Source organism: Heterocephalus glaber, unplaced genomic scaffold (genome assembly GCF_053883595.1).
Source record: "Heterocephalus glaber isolate CG9 unplaced genomic scaffold, H.glaber_assembly_v1.0 deba00001472, whole genome shotgun sequence".
NCBI lineage: Eukaryota > Metazoa > Chordata > Mammalia > Rodentia > Bathyergidae > Heterocephalus > Heterocephalus glaber.
The window spans coordinates 24,863,621-24,879,224 of NW_028258315.1; the positions used below are offsets into that span (position 1 = coordinate 24,863,621).

The following is a 15,604-nucleotide window of genomic DNA, read 5'->3' on the forward strand; positions in this document are numbered from 1 at the left end:
AGGGACTGGGAGTGTCCAGGGCATGGCTGGTCTGGGGGACACCGTGGGGCCGAAGCTGGAAGCCTTGAGCTCTTTCATACACGGAGCAAGAATCTACATCCAAGCGTAGGGCTCTGTACTGGCTGTCAGCTGTCCTTAGCATCATGGATGTCCCAGGAACCAGGAAAAAGAGACATAAAAAGCAAGAGGCATGGGTCCTGACCAGTAAATCAGGACACACAGTCAAGCTGAGAAATCAGCCCTGTGGAACACAGAGATGATTAAGATTACAAGTTATTTTTAGCGGGGCCGAACAGCAGGACAGGGAAAGCTTCTTATCCACCTTGAGGTCAAGTTTGCAAGACAGTGATCACAGACCACTGATGCCCAGATCCCTCTCAGAGACAGAGAGAGGTGAGGAGGGATGTGCCTACAGGACTAATCCCATTCATTGAGCTGAGTGATAGAAGCCAGCTGTTCATTTCTAGCTGAATGAGTTGGACCACTTTCATGACAGAGGAAAATGATTTGCTGTCAAATCTTTCAAAGATATGAATTAAGAAACTTCTTACAATTATATTTTCTTTTTAACACTTAAGAACTAGTTCATGTGTAATCTAAAAATGCCTTTATTGTGAAAATGGCTAAATGTGAAGATGCACGGAGCATCCTAAAGTGGTGATCTTTCACCCAAGGTGAGAAGAGCCTCACTAGGGGATGGAAAAATTGGAAGATAAACCATGAGAATGTTTAGGCATAGTTATGTTAGAAAGTCATTTTTGAGGCCAGGGATTTAGCTCAGTGGTTCCAGTGCCTGCCTTACAAGCGCAAGGTCCCAAGTTCATTCCCTGGTACCAAAAAAACCTCATTTTTGAAAATCCTTAATGAAGATGGTTTATGTGCTGCTAAATGATTTTTCCCAAGTTCAGGTACTTTCTTACATGACTTCAGATAAATGCTAACATGTCGTTTTACATTGGAAAGTACTTTAAACTAAACTGTGGACGACTGTCCTGTCTCACTGCTTCCACATCTGACGCCCGCCCCTTCTACCTGCCCTCAGCATCCAAGTCACAGGCTGCCCCTTTCTGCCGGGAATCCTGAGGGATCTCCTGCCCTGACAGCCCCCGCCCTCCTCTGCATCCTGGAGCCTCGGGATCTTCCTGCCATCAGACAAGGTCCTTGGTGACTGCCAAAGGCTGGGACAGTCACTGGGCACCCAAACCCCCAGGGGCCACTGTCCAATCCTCTGCCTCCTCTCCTTCCTCTCTCCTGGCCCTTCAGCGGTCAAGGCCAAAATGTGAGGTGTGGCCAAAAAATACAGCGAATGGAGCCAGGGATGTAGCTCAGGAGTTACTCGCCTGCCTCACAAGCACAACGTCCAGAGTTCGATCCCTGGTACCCCCCCAAAAAACTGTGAATGTTTAAATTTTTAAAAATGTATTGCAGTAAAAGACACATTGCCAAAATCTCCCTCAGAATACTGGCACCCCCACACCCCCTTTAAACACACTTATCTCGTGGTTCTTACCACTTTCTGAAATAGTCCTGGAATTCTTTTGTGACCTAATTGATTCCAAACATTTCCCTTTCATGGTCATTTTGACTTTAGGGAAGAGCCAGAAGTCACACAGTGGCAGATCCAGTGAATAAGGTGCACGAGGGGAGGACACTGTCATCTGTTTAGGAGCCTGCCTTTCTGTTGGCTGTCACTGGGCAGCAGCGTTCACTGTAATTTTTTTTTTTTTTTGGCGGTACCGGGGATCAAAGTCAGAACCGTGTGCTTGCAAGGCAGGTGCAGCGCCACTGAGCTACATCCCTGGCCCTTGTATTTTTTATCATGTCTTGTAAAAGATCCTCAGGAAAGAGGACTTCCAGAACTGCTTCAGAAAGTGGCAGGAACCGTGGGAGAAATGTGTTCAAAGCAAGGGGCAGTGCTTCTGAGGAGGAGTCACAGCAATGTGTCTTTTCCTATCATACATATTTTAAACCCTCGCCGTATATTTTAATCACACCTCATACTTGCAATTGTCCCAACACACCGTGATGTTTCAAAGCCTGTGTACTTGAGACGCATTCTTTCCACAGCCTGATCCCCTCTCCCCATGTCTCTGGGTACCTCCTCCAGCCTTTCCCTCACCCCTGTCCCTGACCCTATTCATTTTTCAGAACCCCCAGTTCCTCTCTGAAGCTTTTTCTGACCCAAGACTCCTGCCCATACCTGGAACCCCTCCTGTGCATGGCTCCTCTTCCCCAGCACGTATCTCTCCTTGCGTCCGTGCCCAAGCATTGTAATACTGCCCACACCCCTGCCCTGTCTCCTCCACTGGGTCTGTAGAGCTGTGGGGGACCCAGGGCTAGTGCACAGTGGGTGCTGCACAATAGGCGTACGCTGGAGTGCCTTGGGTGTACAGAACCCCAGTTTGCTGACCAGCTAACTGGAGTAGCGTGCACGCTGGAAGAGAGCAGGGACATTCAAGAACTCTACAGGTGACTAAGGTATTTACCCGCACTTGCCTGTGTGGAAATCTCAGATTGGAGGAATGCAGTGTGATCCTTTTGTAATTTCCCCACCTTCCAAAGGGAAAGGTGGTCCAGAGTAAACCATTAATTCACCTCCCTGACACCCCGCCTCCTGCCCTGGACCTCTGGGTTAATGATTCCGAGGTTGTTTTCCTCCCAGGGCTGATTTGTATCTCATCTCTGGCATGTTCCCTCCTTTCTTAAGAAAAACTTGACTCACTCCAGTAATTCTTCATCCTGGGGTCAGGAACTTTGATTTGTGGGAGATGTGGATGTGGGTAGTCCGTGGGCCCTGGTCCTTTCTCCACAGGGCACCCACCCAGTGCCTGCCATTCCCTCAAGGGACAGAAGTGCCCTCTCCTCACTGGCTCCCTGAAGTCTGTGCCTTCCCCCCACAACACCTTTAGGAATAAGCGTGCGGAATAAGGTGGATTTGTTGTGGGAACTTCAGAAGAAAGTTCCTGCAGGTCTGGCATAGAGAAGGAAAGACTGGGGCCGGGGAGTTAGCTCAGTGGTTTTGCCACCTGCTGCGCAAGCACAAGGAGCAGAGTTCGATCCCCAGTACCAAAAAAATAAAAATAAATAAAAAATAAAAGAGAAGGAAAGACTTCTGGTCCTGACTTTTCCAGCATGTAATTAGCAGCTGGGAGGACTGGGCTTTGGAGTCTGGTCAGGAGCAACCCAGTGCCAGTGGGGCCCCAAACTCAAGCAGGAGGAGGAATATTTCCAGCTGTGGTGTGTAATGGGCAGGCACAGCTGGAGGGAAGCCAGGCTCCCCAAGACCCGGGCCCCAGCTCCCAGGGGCTCAGGAGTCTCCCTGCCCATCTTTCCCCGATCTGAATTCAGTAAATTCAGTGCTCGGCTCTGGAGAGATCCAAGTTTCTGCCGCTGCTGTCTCTCTGCACCTGTTCACTTTGCCTTCGCCCCAAGCCCCAGACTCTGTGTAAGAAGTGGGCTGCGTAACAATGCTTTGCAAAGGCCCCACAGGGCCAGGGCCAGCTACCATCTTGAGCCCCAGTGTCCTCATCTGTAAAGTAGGGTGCCCATCCCTTCCTGTCCTAGTAGCCAACTGTGGCTTCGTGGACGCATCATTTAAAATTTGAGCCTTAAGAAAGGAGGCTTCCGTGTCACTTTGTGCACACACAGAAGGGAAAGGGATTGGGTAAGGCCTGTCTGGGGCAACAGCGACTTCCTCACATCTGTCACCATGGCTGTAGGGCCAGGCTGATTTCAGAGATGTGAGAGTGTGCAACGGTGAAACAATAATAAACACTCGGCCCCGCCTCCTTGCTTAAGAAATGAATTCCCAACGCCACCAGGTGTTTTGCTGCCACCTCCTTGTTCCCACCACTGGCTTCTCCACCTTAGAGAAAGCCACTGGTCCGAATCCAGTACTCACCACGCCTTGGTTTTTGACTCCAGGTTTACCAAGCATGTATGCAATATGGTATTTGGCCTCGTGGAATTATATCCTGTGATATATTATGATGCACACCTGTATCTCTGTGAGCGTGTCACTGCCCCTCACTCGTCCCCGTGAGCACCTCCCCAACCTCTCTGTCATGTCTGCTCTGAGGTAGGACCTGGTCTGTCTCCAGTGTTTTGCTGTAAACATTCTCATACCTCTCCCCTAGGACATGTGTGTGTTTCTCTGGGGTGTATGCCAAGGAGTGGAGTGGCTCAGTCAGACCGTGACCTCCCTGTTCCGATTGCCAGTGCTGCTGCTGCTCCCCGTCCTGACCTCTGAGTGGCCCTGTTCTCCAGAAAAGTGTATCAAAAGGGTGGGAAACCATGGAGGTAGAACCATGCCTCCCAGCCAGAGCCCAGGGTCACCAAAGCCAGGAAGGTTCCAGGCAAGAGGAGCAGTCACCTCAGCTCTGCTGAGCAGGGGTGAGGGGGCCCCTTGACTGGATCTGGAGGCCTCAGCCTGCAGTGCAGTTGACGTCACAGAGTCCTCTGTGAGGTCGCCACTGAGCTGATGGACTCACGCTCAGACAGACCCTGGCAAACCGTTCTCAGGTTGAATAGCTCTTTATTTCACCCGAAGTAAGAAAAGTAGAGTAGGCTCTGTTGGGGTGCTCCTGGGGCCCTTTGCGGCTTCTGGCTCTGGGTGCTGTTTCATGGGCTTCTAAAGAGGTCTTCTGAGGTCTTCATGACCTCAGATGTCACAGAACCGACTTCTACTCCCTGGCCACACTCTGCCATCTCCACCATGGCCTCCAGGTCGGTCTCTTCCACCCTCTTGGGCACCGTGTCCACGTTGCCACCATGCAGTGAGGCCGCCCCCTTCATGCCAAGGTTAGTCCTGATGTTCCTCAGGCAAGAGTTTAAGGAGCTGAGTCTCTTGGGCGTGGACTCCGAGCTCAGGGCAGATAAGCTCCTCCCGGATTTCTTCCAGCTCCTGGACTCCTTCTCAAGGGGGCTGTGGCTGATGCCTTTGGGGCTGTGGCAGTGCCTGCTGCTCTTGGCTCTGCGGTGGCCGCCTTCTTCATTTTTATTGACTCTGTGTGTCCTGTGGCCCGATAAGGACCGGCTGGACGACTTCTGGGCCATCTTGTCCCCCTCTGTCTTGTGGCGACCTTCGCGTGTCCTGCAGTGATAGGAACTCCTACTGAGGGGTCTGTCCTCCCTCCTCTCCTTCCTTTCCCTGTGCTCTTTGCGGGAGGCCTTGCTGGCCCGGGGGGTGCCCTGCTGTCCGGCCTCTGCAGCCCCGGGGCCTGCCACGGGGCTTTTGCTTCCTCCTTCCCCTATAAAGGCGGCCTGGGCCAGGGCTGTGTTCACCTAGCTAGCTTCCACACTTGGCATGCCTGATACCACCCCAGCTGCCGCCGCCTCTCTTTTTGTCCCTGGTGCTGACGCTTCAGCAGAACCCACGGATCTTGTTTCTGGGGTGCATACTTTGGGAGTGGCAGTGGATGTACGAGAGCTAGGCTGGTCTCCCTCCCCACTGGCATGAGCAGCAGAGGTGGCCCCGGTGAGCTCGGCGACCACGTAGATATTCCGGGTGCTGACCTGGTCCCAGTCGTCTCTGCCGTGGGTGTCCGAGGTGGCCAGGCTGGAGCTGTCAGCATCGGCCAGCGCAGGCAGGCAGAGAATGTCCTCGGGCGGGGTGGCTTAGGTGCCGCTGTTACTTTCAAAGGGCAGCTGCAGGAGGTAAATGAGGCGCTCCCAGCAGGTGAAGAGGTCTTCCCTCGCATCCAGGGGGGCGCACAGCTGCAGGTAGAAAGAGCGGCCCGTGGCGAACTTCAGGCGAAGCTGTTGTTTCTCGCGGTCATGAACGGAGATCCAAACAAACTTCAAGGGGAGGAGCCTGGTGAGCTCCAAATTCGAAAGATTCACCAACTGGCCAGGGACATTAGCACATTTCTGTAATCCCAGTACTCTGGGAGGCTGAGGCAGGAGGATCACAAGTTTGAGCCCGGACTGGACAACTTAGTGACTTAGCAAGACCTTGTCTCAAAAAGTCACGTTTTTAAAAAAGGCCAATATGTAGCTCAGTGTAAAGTCTGGGGTTCAATCCTTAGAACGAAACAAAAAGATTCAACAACTACACAAAGTATAAAAATGTAAGACGATGGGGTAGATTTTAACCATCATGGTTTAATTTTATGAGATAACCTAGAATTGGTGGTCTTGCTCCTTAGCCTACCATGGATCTCAGTAAATCTAGATGATTGTGAGCTTTAACAATAATTCTGACCTTCAATAATTAATATTTAAATTCATAATTAAGGGTTGCTTTTCCCAGGCACTGTACTGTGTGGTTTGCATGCTATTGTGAGAACCTACTGAGTTTGATACTGTTGTTACCATTCTCATTTTACAGGTAAACAAACTGAGGTTGTATCATTTACCCGCATTCACAAATTAATGCTATTTTGCAAATCCAGGTCCAGCTGATCCAAGACCTCTGTTCTAGACTGCTGGAGTACTCTGTCTTCCAAGGAGCTTGGGCCCGTTAAATGTGTTCAAAGAGGATTGATTTGATTGCTGAAAGAGAGCAGTTTGGTGCATTATGAGAAGTTGCATAACAAATCGTGTGTGTGTTTGTGTGTGTGTGTGTGTGTGTGTGTGTGTGTGTGTGTAATAGAGAACCCAGGACCACTTCTGACTTTGAGTTGGGGATTCAATTACCCAGTGGGTGCCCTCAGTTCCTCCCCTCCATGTATACCCAGCGTGTAGGAGCCCGGTTATTCTCTTAAGGCTCCCATTTTTTGCTCCCTGTTTTCCCATCTTCTACTCAGTGAAATACTGGGCTGTGGGAGGAGGACTGGAGGTGTCAGTTTAAACTCCAGGATCCTGTCAAACACCCTCTGGTCATAACTTCCCTGCCATGCCCCAGTGGTTTGGAGCCGTGTACACTGGCGGGGAGCATGTGCCATTATGGCTGCTGCTTTGATGCCATGGCACTCAGCAAGCCACAGAATAATGAAAGCTGGGAGAAGCTCCTGTTTCCAACTCACTTCTCGGGACTGTTATGCCTGAAGCCCTGCCTCAGTCACTGCTTGAGGACAAAGGCTCTCTCTCTCCCCTGGATGGATGGACACACAGGATGTAGAGTATGCATTTGCTGCAGCATTATTCAGCTGGAAGCAGGAACAGAGTGCTGGTGTGAGCTTCCACTCGGATGCACCTTCACCGCATGCTAAGGGAAAGACACCAAACACAAAAGGCCGCAGATTGTATGATTCTGTGTCTATGGGGTGCTCAGGACAGCCAAGTGGCAGCCAGGGGCTGGAGGAGGAGAGGGGATGACTGCCCAGGGGCTGTTTATGGTTAAAAAATAGGCTTCTATTATAGAAAGTTCAACTGTGTGACCTTGAGCAGGCTGCTGATCTCTCTCTCTCCACTTACTCTCCTGCAGGATGGGGGTAACGGCTGTGGTGAGCACTGAATGGGATGCCAGTTTGGATCTGGAGTGTCTCTTGAAGGCCTGTGTCACAGGCTTAGTCCTAGCATGGGGCTATTGGGAGGTGGGGGGACCCTTGGGAGGTGACACTCCAAGCAAAGTGCTTAGGTTACTGGGGGGGCCCTGGAGGGAGACTGTGGGACTCTGGCCCCTTCCTCATCTACTTTCCTGCTTCCTGGCTAGGATGTGAATGGTTTTGCTAGGCCCCCCATGCCCACCATAATGTGCTGCCACCCACAGCCAAAGCAATGAGGTCAATTGACCATTGACTGGAACTGCCAAAACTGTGAGCCAGAATAAACCTTCCCTCTTTATACACTGATTCTCTCAGGTATTTTGCTACAGTGACAGCTAACTAACACATGGGGTGATATATATAAAGTGCTAGCACATTGCCTATTTGATAAACGTGAGCTACTATTAGTCCTTAGCAGTGCTTTTCAGGAATTCCTTCCCGAGTGCAGTTTTTCATAAGAGACCTGGAAAAGCTTCCAGAATCAGAGTCACCATGAGACACAGGATACTCGGCACGCTGCCCAGGCCTCCTTTCAGGAGCGTGTGGTGGGGAAGAGGAGAGAGCGTAATGTGGGTTTGAGGGGCAAAGGTTTATTCAAAGCTCCTGGGAAGAGATGAGGATCCAGTTGGGAAACAGTTGCCACTTTACTTCTTTGTTCGTTTGTTTTTGTTTTTGTTTGTTTTTTTTGGTACCGGGGATCGAACTCAGGTCCTTGCGTTTGCGAGGCAGGCGGTGGAACCACTGAGCTAAATCCCTGGCCCACCACTTTACTTCTTGATGGGAAGGACTCAATTCCAAAGCCCCCACCCCGAGCCAGACCTCATCAGACTCTTTATTCTGAAACAGATGACGGGATATATGTCAGGGCAACCAGTGAGAGAGGGAGGGTGGCCTTCGAGGCCCTGCCAGTGTGATGTCACCACAGGAGGCACCTGAAGGCTGGTGTTTAATTATCCTGGTGGCTCCTGCATCTGCATTTACACCCCCGGACCCCCGCCTACCCTCCTCAGCTTCCCTTCTCCTTCAGATGTGAAGATAAACCAAGTGACTTATGGTAGATGCACATTCATCTTTTTATTAAGGTATCAAAACATAAACCTGGATACACAAAACAACTAACTTAAATGCATTTGTTAAAAGAACTCATGGTCACACTAACCACACAGTGCAATTCCCAGGTTAGGTGTCCTTGCCATCACCAATTCTCCCTTCCCCTAATCCCCTGCTGTCCGTGGCAGTTTACAGTGGTGTTGAGTCTCACAGCGGCTGGCACAGGCAACTCTACCCGTGGCCAGAGGGTTGATGCAGGGTGTATTAGCCTTCCTGACACGAAGACACAATACCCAACACCCACGATTTAAAGGAGTTTACTTTGGTTCCTGGTTTTAAGGGATTCAGTCCATGGTTGGCTAGCTCTAAAGGAGAAACATCATAGTGGAAGGGCATGGCAGGACAAAGATGTTCAGCGGATGGCAGTGGGGCAGCAGAGCAGGGGAACAGTGCAGAGGCAGGAGCTGGGATCAGGTAGAGTCCCTAATTTCACACCTTTGTGACCCACTCAGAAGTGTGCTTTCCTAATCCCCTGGGTGGCTCCCAAGCCAATCAAACTGACATAGTCAAGCTTAACCAGAAGGGAACTTTCCCCTCCACCCAGATAAGACACACAGATTACAAATGAAAGAACGGGGAATGGTGCTGGCATCGGGTGACTCTCTACAGAGGAACAGCCCCCATGGGCAATTCAAACAGCAAAATTAGTAAGCCTGCATCATACGCGGTCATTGAAAGGAACTATCCATGAGTTCAGAGAAGCAGGCACACCGTTCAGGCCGAAGAATGAAGTCAGTGCGCAGAACATCACAGTGAGAGCAGCAGAGTGGTCAGTTTCATCTCTGGCCTGGGAGTGGTATGTATGTGCTCAGGCAGAGAGCAAGGGACCCTGCTTCTATTCCAGACCCGAGGGGTCATCTGGCCTGGGAAGTCCAGAAAATTAAGTGGAATACCTTTCTGGGAACTACCACATCCATCCTGCCCCACGCTGTTCTCTCTCCCCCATCCCCTTCCCATTCTTTTTAGTGATATATGGAATACACTTACAATATGGAGACACACATTTGGATGTCACAGCACTTGTAATCCAAGCAGATAATTCCTTCAGAGGAGCGCAGTGCCGGAAAGGATGGTGTCAGAGGCTAGAGTCGGACAACAGGTGTTACAGACACTTGTACCTTCAGAGAAACTGACAGTTGAAGTATTCAGCGATTCAGACTTTATATCTTAGCACCAAACAGCTGATCTAAAGGATATGCTTGATGACATGTTTCAGGGTGTCAATGCCATAGACTGAGGAACAGAATTGAAAATCAACCATCCCACCTGGTGGTGCCCCAAGAAACAAAGGCTCACACCCCAAGATGTTCAAAGGGAATCATCCGCGTCATGAAGAGGGGACAGGTGGGGAGAGACTAGGTTCCAACCACCCACAGATTTAGAAAAACAGAAGCCAGCACAACATTTACATTTACCATGTCTTGGTTCCAACATTTATTACACTGACAGGAATACTGGGATAAATAAGTAATATTTTCTCTTACAGAAAATTGTAATGATAGTACTGAGGAGGATTTCACAGAAACATCAGAATTTTAACAGACAGTAACCAGAGTCCTGCAGCCAGTGTGAGTGAGTGACCACTCACAGCTGCAAATGCTCCAGCCTGGGTTTCTTCACACAGCTACTTGACAAGAACAACGCGTGAGCGTCCAGTAACATGAAGGTCCGGCCATCACTGGCTCCCACCATATGCCTCCACCGACTGGCTTCTGACCACCAGAAAAGGAGAACGCAATAGTCTTCAGGCCTTCTGGCCTAGAAATAAATCCTGACCTACGTCACTGAGTGGAGAGTCCTCAGCTCTTGCAAGTTGGACTTTCTTTGTTTTCTTCCCATGACACCAGAACTGAGTTTGAACAGGACTTGCAGCCCTGTCCCTGACTGCTCCTAATGCCTGGGCGCCATGGGAAAGGAGGCCTCACCCTACTGGCCTGCAGGACGGTTCTGCTCTCTGGGGCTTCCAAGGTCTTCGGGCCTCCTGAACACTCTTGAGACACCGTCCACGGCAACAGACCCCAGACTCTCAGACGTCAGCCTGAGGATAATCACGGAAAGAGACATCAAAAGAGCATGATGCCTAGTTTGGAAACGAATGCCTTGCGCACAGTAATTCTGGGACACAGCAGCGTATCCGCTAGAAAGCACAGCCCTGGCCATCACACTTGGATGCCTGCCGCTCTCGCTCCATATGCCCTGAGTAACGCTGGGCAGCCGCTGAGGAGGAGATGGCTCCACCCCGCCCACCCAAGGTACAGACACTTCTGTGTGAATCCTGACGGATGGGCAGGACCCTAACCAGGGGCCATTTGGACGGCAAAGAATGGCCAGTATGTTAAGACCTAAATCCTGGAGTTGAGGCAAAGGATGCGCTCGCCCTGGGCCAAAGTGGGGAGGCCCAGCGGAGTTGCCATGGGCCCTCTTGCCTCAATGCTGGGATTCTAGAGGTACACCAGAAGTCAGCTTTCCAATGATTTCAGGGTTTGGGGTGGAAAAGGAGGATTCGATGAGGACTCCCCCGTTGCCCCACACCATGGTTGCTTAGCTCTGCAGTGTTCCTTCTTTTATCTGTTGGAGGAATAGGTTTCTCTCATCTTCTGGAGTCCGCCCATTCTGGGCCCGGACAATGCATGTGGGCCGGTGCAGGTTGAGCATGTATATCAAATGCTGCTTCTCATTCTTCAGCTCCTCTATCTGCGCCTTCAGCTCGGCATTCACACTCTCCAGCTTCTCTGACTTCTGAGGGACAAGCGGCAGAGGCATGAGGAAGGAAGCCACCTCGGGGGACACCTGCAGAGGGAACCTTGTCCCCATGAAGACTAGGGAGGGGAGTGTGCAGACCTGGAGAAGCCTTTAAACCTGGGGGCCTCTTCAGAGAAGCTCTGGCGATGCCACCAAGGAGGCTTTGATGCTACCAAGGCCAAAGCTGCAATAGGATCAATAGTTCAGAGATCTCTGCATGGCTCTAACAGCCCACATGCAGGGCACCGAGACCCAAAGGGCTAGGGAGAAATCCAGTCTCATGGTGTTAAGTCTGGGAGTCACTGACCTCACTGAGAAGCTCACCTTCCCAGAAAAAACGTACTCGGCAAACACAAATTTCTTCATTTCTATGGACTCACTGAAGCAACAGCAAGGGCTTCAGGGCCCTATGGCACCTGGGTTGGTACTCTGCTCTGGCCTGTCCACACTGGGGGAGTGACGTGGCTACTGGGAAGACACAGGGCTCTGAGGCCCACATGGACTGCCCCACAGTGATCCCAAGGAGCCAGGGCTCAAAAGCCTATGTGAGGCAGAAGACAGGAACCCAAAGAAAGCGTAACCACAGCTTTCGGATCCAGGAAAGAACTTGTTTGAGGAGATTAATGAAAGGCTTCTCATATGGAGCCAAATGAGAGCTGCCAATTTCCTTGTGGGAAAACAAGCAGGTGAAGCCTCTTCAGCTGCACTGGCCAGGAGGGTGCTGCATCTGTGAGGAATGGCCAAGGCTGCTGGGAGTGCGTGGGAGGATTTTAATTCATACCTGCTTTTCCTGCACCCAGCGTCCCATCCACTGTGCTAACAGCTTGGCTACCTCCTCATTCTGGACCTGGCATTTCTGGTACCAACTACCAGGCTTTGTAACTCCCCTTCTGACAGCCACACAGGCTGGCAGGGGGCAGGAGTGGGGAAGACGAGGAGCACTCACTTTCTGCAGGCACTCTGTCTTCTCCTTCTTCTTGTTTTGGCACTTAGCGGCTGCAATCTTATTTCGTTCCCGTCGCCTCTTTTTCCTTTCATCTTCTTCAGGGGCTACCTATCAAACCCCAAAGGCTCACATTCAGTGCTACCACAAAATGACATGCATTTCAAATTCACTGTCTTTCACTGCCAGCAGAGTCTGGAAAGCGGAGCAGCCTCCATGCTCAAGGGACCCAGGACACCCAAAGCCCTAGGCTTTTACACGGAACCCCTGCACACAGGCACGCACCTGTGCATACTTGAGAATGAATAACGAAAGCCAACTGTGAAAATACGACGGTCCTGGCACTATTGGTAAAGCAAAATCTTAACCTATTCTAGATATGGATTTGGACTTTGGATATTGATAATTATTGAGACTGACTATAGTCATTTAGAACAGGAAACAGATTCTGGTAAGAATGTCCCTTTCCCCTAAATGTGGAGGGGCCTCCAGACCATCATGTGGCCACCCTCTCTGCCTGTCTCTTCTCTGATCCAAGACCCAAGGGCAACTCCACTCTTCTCTATGTTCATGTGAAGCACTGTGGCACCAACTTCCTGAATTTGGAAGATGCCTGTGGAGCTCCTGCAGAAGAGGGACTTGAGTCCATCCCAACCAAGGTGGCATAAATCAGCCCATGGCTGGGCACTGTATGTGGGTGGGGAACCAGAAGCATCCACTGACTGAGCCAATAAATCTATACTGGCCTCCAAACCTGTGCCTCCCCGTGAGCCAGCCTGGAGCTCCCGGAGAACAAAACCCTGTCCTGCTGCTTTGGGATACAGTGTCCATGGCAGTCCCTGGCTTTGTCTGGACTGATAAGGGACTGGCATCTGACCACTGGGCTTAGCTTAGAGACCAGAGTTGAGCTGGAATGAAGCACTCGTGGTGAGCTGGGCGACCCGAGTGAAGGGACTGAACTACGGGGCTTGTAGGTGAGGACTTTGACACATCCTAACCAATGGCTTCTCCAAGAAGCTGTACCCAGGGAGCCTCCATCAAAGACCAAGTGCTCTACCACTGAGCTACACTGCACGAACCCCTAAAATTGAGGAGTTTTTAATGTTCGAGAAGTTCAGGCCACATTCAACTAATGTTGGAGTAATGATGTCCTCGCATGCTGTTACTCTCAGGCAGGCAGGGGAGTGCAAAAGACAAATAATATCTCAATATTATTGTGAAAGTAGCTTTGACCTCATGGACCTGAAAAACATTTGAATACCCAAGGATTCCCCAAGCCACACTTTGAGAACCACTAATTTACATACCACTTACTAAAACATTTAAATCAGGCCTATGCTTATTGTGTATTTTGTCATCATAAAGTTGAGTTGTTTAAAGTCTTAAAAGGGGCAAAGATGCTCATGGTTTTTTGCTGTTTCTGGTCACCATGAACTATTGTCCCTCTGCCATCCTGCCTTGGCGCTAGCCAATTATGGACTGAAACCTCTACGAACTCCTCCCTCTGTCCACCAGACTCCTTGAGAGAGGTTCAAGAGGAAGCTCTTTGCTACAGCCACAGCTGACCATTTCATAACAAGGATGAAGACATTGTTTGAAGAGATCAAAGCATCAATTAAAAATAACTATAACCAAGATTGATCATTTTGGAGTCCCATTCTTCCTTGGGGAGGTGTTTTTACTATCAAAGCTGGCCGCAAAGCAGTATCTTGTAGACCACTCTATATAGAAATAAGACTGAAAAGTACCTGCACCATAGATGGATTCTTGATGTTGTTGTATGTCATTCTTAATGAGAATGAAAATTTCCCCAGGGAAGTCTCTCTTCATTTTGATAGAGAGTTTGTAGACTGTTTTCTTTATTTAATGGACACCTACAGTTTTACAACTGTGAAGCTACTTTGGATTTGGGACAAGATGGAAAAACAGCAATACAAATCTGAAGTTCATAAAGCTTCATTAGTAATTGATTGGGAATAAGCATGATAATTTTACAAAAAAATCTCAAAAATCTCATGTCTACCATTCAAGAAAGTTACTGTTCCAACTGCTGATGCCCGATTCAAGTGCAGAAAGATCAGCAGTGCTGAATTAATAGAAATCCTCCCCAAGAAATTCCAAGTGGAAATTTGATACAACTGGCTGTGGATGGGTTATTCTGTTCCAAGATTGAATTATGTGAAGAGCATGGGTGTGGCGGCTTAAAAGAATTTTCCCAACGAGTTTTCTGCCATGGAGCATTGCCTTTTGTTGTCTTAAATATGCAACATTGGAAATCTGAAGATCTGGCATATGTACCCTATTACTTGGATTTATCTGGTCACAAATACTTGTTGGAAGGTGCCATGTTATTTAACAAAGAAACATCATTCTTCTGCAGCTTTCCAGATTGATGGACATTGGATGCACTATGATGGCCTCAGAAATGTGAATTTAATTTTGTTAAATAAAGAGAGTTTCTCAGAGTTTCTCGTCTTGTCATCATTGGTTTATATTCGAGCGACAGAGAAATAAATAGAGACTGATGCTAAATTAAATTGTTTTCCCACCTGCCCATGCTCCCCCAAGATGAAGGACTTTTATTTTGTGTATACTTGGTATCCAAGGAAAGAGTTCAACTATACTAGTTTCAAAGGTGTATTTCCCAGTGTTTAGCTCCAGGTAAATGTTTTATATCAAAGATCTATGCAAAAAAAAATTGTATTTCTTTTTTTATATTTCCTGGATTATTTTCATACAAGCATATTTTATGTTAAATAAAATATATCTGTAGTCTTTGTATTTTGTTAATATGTACCACAAACATTTTTACAGTTGTATCCTTAAATCTAAGAAAATACTTTGTCACTTGAATTCTAAATTATTTTTTTTTTGGATATCCAAGTAAAACCTGGGTAAAAGTCAGTATTTTAATTTATATAAATTTAAAAGTTTAAGATATATCTGACTATATTTCTTTGTCCTACCTCAACTGTAATCCAAAGTGCACTATTGGGATTTAGTATGGATTTGAATGTACAATTTATGGATGACTTAGTTAATTTTACCTATTGCTTTGCCTAATTTCCTTGCTCCAATTTTTAAAAAATAGTCATGTGAGAATTGTTTTGTCTGGGCTTAAATGATTTCTTTATAATGGTAAATTTCTGTAAGTACTTGCTAAAATAAAGTCATTTTTACAGAAAAACCAACTATTAAAAATAATATGCAACTGGATGCTTCCTAACATTGGGCTAACAAAAACGTACTTTAAATATGTGAGCAAGTGTCTGACTACTGAACTATATCCCCAGCCCATATCGCTTCAGTATTATATTGGGACAGAAGAAAAAATTAATTTTTAGAGTAATACTTGCTAGCTCTCTTGTAGGTAGTAATTGGT

General features: G+C 48.6%; 2 protein-coding genes and 1 pseudogene across 2 annotated transcripts; 1 reads left to right on the top strand and 2 right to left on the bottom strand.

Moving 5' to 3' along the window:
* Nucleotides 1-4,493: 4,493 nt before the first annotated feature.
* Nucleotides 4,494-11,072, bottom strand: LOC147826251 (Golgi-associated RAB2 interactor protein 4-like). Its single transcript, XM_087181079.1, has 3 exons — nt 10,989-11,072; nt 5,634-5,796; nt 4,494-5,249 (listed from the first exon to the last, which is right to left on the bottom strand). Exons 1-3 carry the CDS (start codon nt 11,070-11,072, stop codon nt 4,621-4,623), a joined length of 876 nt encoding a protein of 291 aa, XP_087037205.1. The 3' UTR covers nt 4,494-4,620.
* Nucleotides 10,647-13,053, bottom strand: LOC101699096 (cyclic AMP-dependent transcription factor ATF-3). Its single transcript, XM_021260487.2, has 3 exons — nt 13,045-13,053; nt 12,226-12,333; nt 10,647-11,276 (listed from the first exon to the last, which is right to left on the bottom strand). The coding sequence occupies exons 1-3, from the start codon at nt 13,051-13,053 to the stop codon at nt 11,079-11,081; spliced, it is 315 nt and encodes a 104-aa protein (XP_021116146.2). The 3' UTR covers nt 10,647-11,078.
* Nucleotides 11,262-14,831, top strand: LOC101711058 (dopamine receptor-interacting protein 1 pseudogene; annotated as a pseudogene).
* Nucleotides 14,832-15,604: the final 773 nt, after the last annotated feature.